This window comes from Octopus sinensis, linkage group LG16 (assembly GCF_006345805.1).
Source record: "Octopus sinensis linkage group LG16, ASM634580v1, whole genome shotgun sequence".
NCBI lineage: Eukaryota > Metazoa > Mollusca > Cephalopoda > Octopoda > Octopodidae > Octopus > Octopus sinensis.
The window spans coordinates 13,345,372-13,348,070 of NC_043012.1; the positions used below are offsets into that span (position 1 = coordinate 13,345,372).

At 31.7% G+C, this 2,699-nt stretch overlaps 1 protein-coding gene across 1 annotated transcript; it reads right to left on the minus strand.

The window, feature by feature from the left end:
• Positions 1-319: 319 nt before the first annotated feature.
• Positions 320-1,495, minus strand: LOC115220596 (acetylcholine receptor subunit beta-type unc-29-like). The gene has a single exon (XM_029790746.2). The coding sequence runs from the start codon at positions 1,490-1,492 to the stop codon at positions 320-322; it is 1,173 nt and encodes a 390-aa protein (XP_029646606.1). The 5' UTR covers positions 1,493-1,495.
• Between the last annotated feature and the right edge of the window lie 1,204 nt (positions 1,496-2,699).

A 2,699-nucleotide genomic window follows, 5' to 3' on the forward strand; every position in this document is an offset into this window, starting at 1 on the left:
AATTAAGTTTACTTATACATTTTAATTGGCTTAATCTGTATTATTTTCGTTTTAAGGATATGAATTTTATTTTTTCAATTATTATACGTCGTATATATTTCCAAGATATAATAGATCAGCAATTATCTCTTTTGTCATAATACTGTATGAAATTCGTGTTGGAAAGTGAAAAGAAAAACTTACTATGGAAAGCGGAATTTTGTACATACATGAGATAGCGTCAATATTTAATAGCACTTATAGACGAAATACGGAATTAAAGCACATACAACTAGGTCTTTATGGTTTTACATTAGCATAGTTTGAAAAGACCCTGAAATTATTGTGAACTTTCTTCATCTTTGTCAGTATTAGTTGCTGACAAAGCAATTATGATATAGAACATGAGAAATATGACAATTATTGACAAAAATATTTTGTCTAGTTTCTGAGACGTTAGAAAATGTTTTTTATACGCAGTTTTCGTCTTTATCTTCATATTGTGCTCATCTGATATTTCTGAAACGCCAACACTGTTTCTTGATCTATTTGTTTCTTTTGCAAATTCTGGAGTTGAGTTATTGTTCGATCCAGTCTGGTGGGCATGCACTTTACATATAATTACTGACCCGACAGTAGAACAACCGCTGACAAATGTCAAAATTAAGAGATATATTAGATATGCAGATGGTTCCTCAGAATTATAACCCAATATTTTTTCAGTTTCAGAAAGAAAAACGATGTTTGTAAGAAAAACAGTGATTGCAAGTGAAATTTTCTCTCCAGAGTCAGCCGGTAGCAAATGGACAGAAAAGATCAAAAATGTTAACATAATTGGGGGTATAATTTTTGCTACTGTTGCACTGTTAAGACTTCTCTTACCATGAACTTTAAGGCCCACTGCTGTAGTATTCGTCCTTCCGATGTCAATCTCCTCAAACTTGAAATTCCATTGTTTTAATTTGGATTTGCATTCTATAGTGTACTCAAAACCGTTTATAGTTTCCTCCATATGCATCACATGCGCAAAGCAAACCAATATATCACATTCGTGCTCATCAAAAGGATATTTCTCAACGTTAATCCTGCAGTAAGATTTGAATATTTCATTTATATACAAGTGAATGTATCCGGCAGAATTTATAGTGACTGCCGTGGTCGGATCCATACGAAATCTACCCAATACGCTATTACATATTTGAATATTAGGGTACCATATGTTTCCTAATTCAACATATATGAGACTTTTCCCGTATGTTGATTCATCCCACTTGAGATTAGTGTCGCGCCATTTTATGCCGAGTATTAAATTACTTGCCAGTACACCTTGCTTGATGTCTAATTCAATAATGTTCTCTACAGAAAGTGAAACATTTACATGTACTAAGCCATCTTCCTTATTAGCCGGTTTCTTTGTTTTATCGTAATTACTGAATATCTCTTTTTCTAAAGGTTTATTTTGTGAAGAAGCACTTGCAAAGGAAATAAATATTAAGTCAATTATCAATTTCATGATGATCAATTTAAAGGCAATATTGGGTTTTATTATTATTTTTCTCAGTATATTTAAGTCTGTGCAAGTATTGCGTATTTCTATATATTTTTTCTGCATGTTTAAAACATATAGGAAATCGTTTTATGAAAAGTGTCCTAATAATAGAGATGATATAAGTTACGTATATACTGTCAATCTATTTTCTGTTCAAATTAATACACAAACGTCTAAAAAGAGTTCCAATTACTTTGCGTTTCATAGGATTGTCTGTGTTTATGTAATGCAAACAAACGAAGATCATATAATTCAGCTTGGCTTATCATGAACATTATCATATATCATCAGGTCTTCAAATGTCTTTACTATTTTGGATCGTTTTTGGATCTGTGTATTAGTGAAGATGGTCTGCATATATGTGTAGGTGTGCAGTAGGAAGTAGGAAATTATTCGTTCTAACCGTCAATGCCCTTAAATAGAGATTTTTTGGGCCTCATCCCCACTGCTATTCATGTCTTTTTCCTTCGTGTCTCTCTCTTCCTTTTTTAACCATGGGCCATTATATAATATTTTGAAGCACAGACTTTAAATGATCTGAAGATCGAATATGCATTTAATGCTTGAAAATGATTTTTTGGGCCTCATCCCCACTGCTATTCATGTCTTTTTCCTTCGTGTCTCTCTCTTCCTTTTTTAACCATGGGCCATTATATAATATTTTGAAGCACAGACTTTAAATGATCTGAAGATCGAATATGCATTTAATGCTTGAAAACTACAATTATATGTTGCAAAAGATATTTTCACTTAGTTATTGATAATACATCAAAAGAAAATATTTTGTTAGTAATTTAATGTATTATTAAAAATACATTAAATAGATTGATGTAAATAACTTTATTCTTTTGTTATACGTAGTGTGTTGTTTCAGGCGTCAAGTGTTAGTTTTCCCATAAGGTTAAACGTAAATGGACACTCCGAAATTTTCCACTTATAAATATATCTATATGGTAACTATTGAATATTATCGAATGGATACTGAACAATAGATGTTTTTAGGAGTGTATAGTTCATATCTTGACTTGTGATTATATGTTCTCTCATACCCACAGCTGTACGGGGAAAAGACATTGATCAAATGGAAAGTTAAAGTATGGTGATCAACAAATCGCCATTGCACTTTCTGCTCATGCCGATAATAAAACTGTCTTGATATTTGCTGATATAC

Bases quoted from the DNA above. Each gene is read 5' to 3' on its own strand.
- LOC115220596 (XM_029790746.2), bottom strand. From the start codon at position 1,492: ATGAAATTGATAATTGACTTAATATTTATTTCCTTTGCAAGTGCTTCT.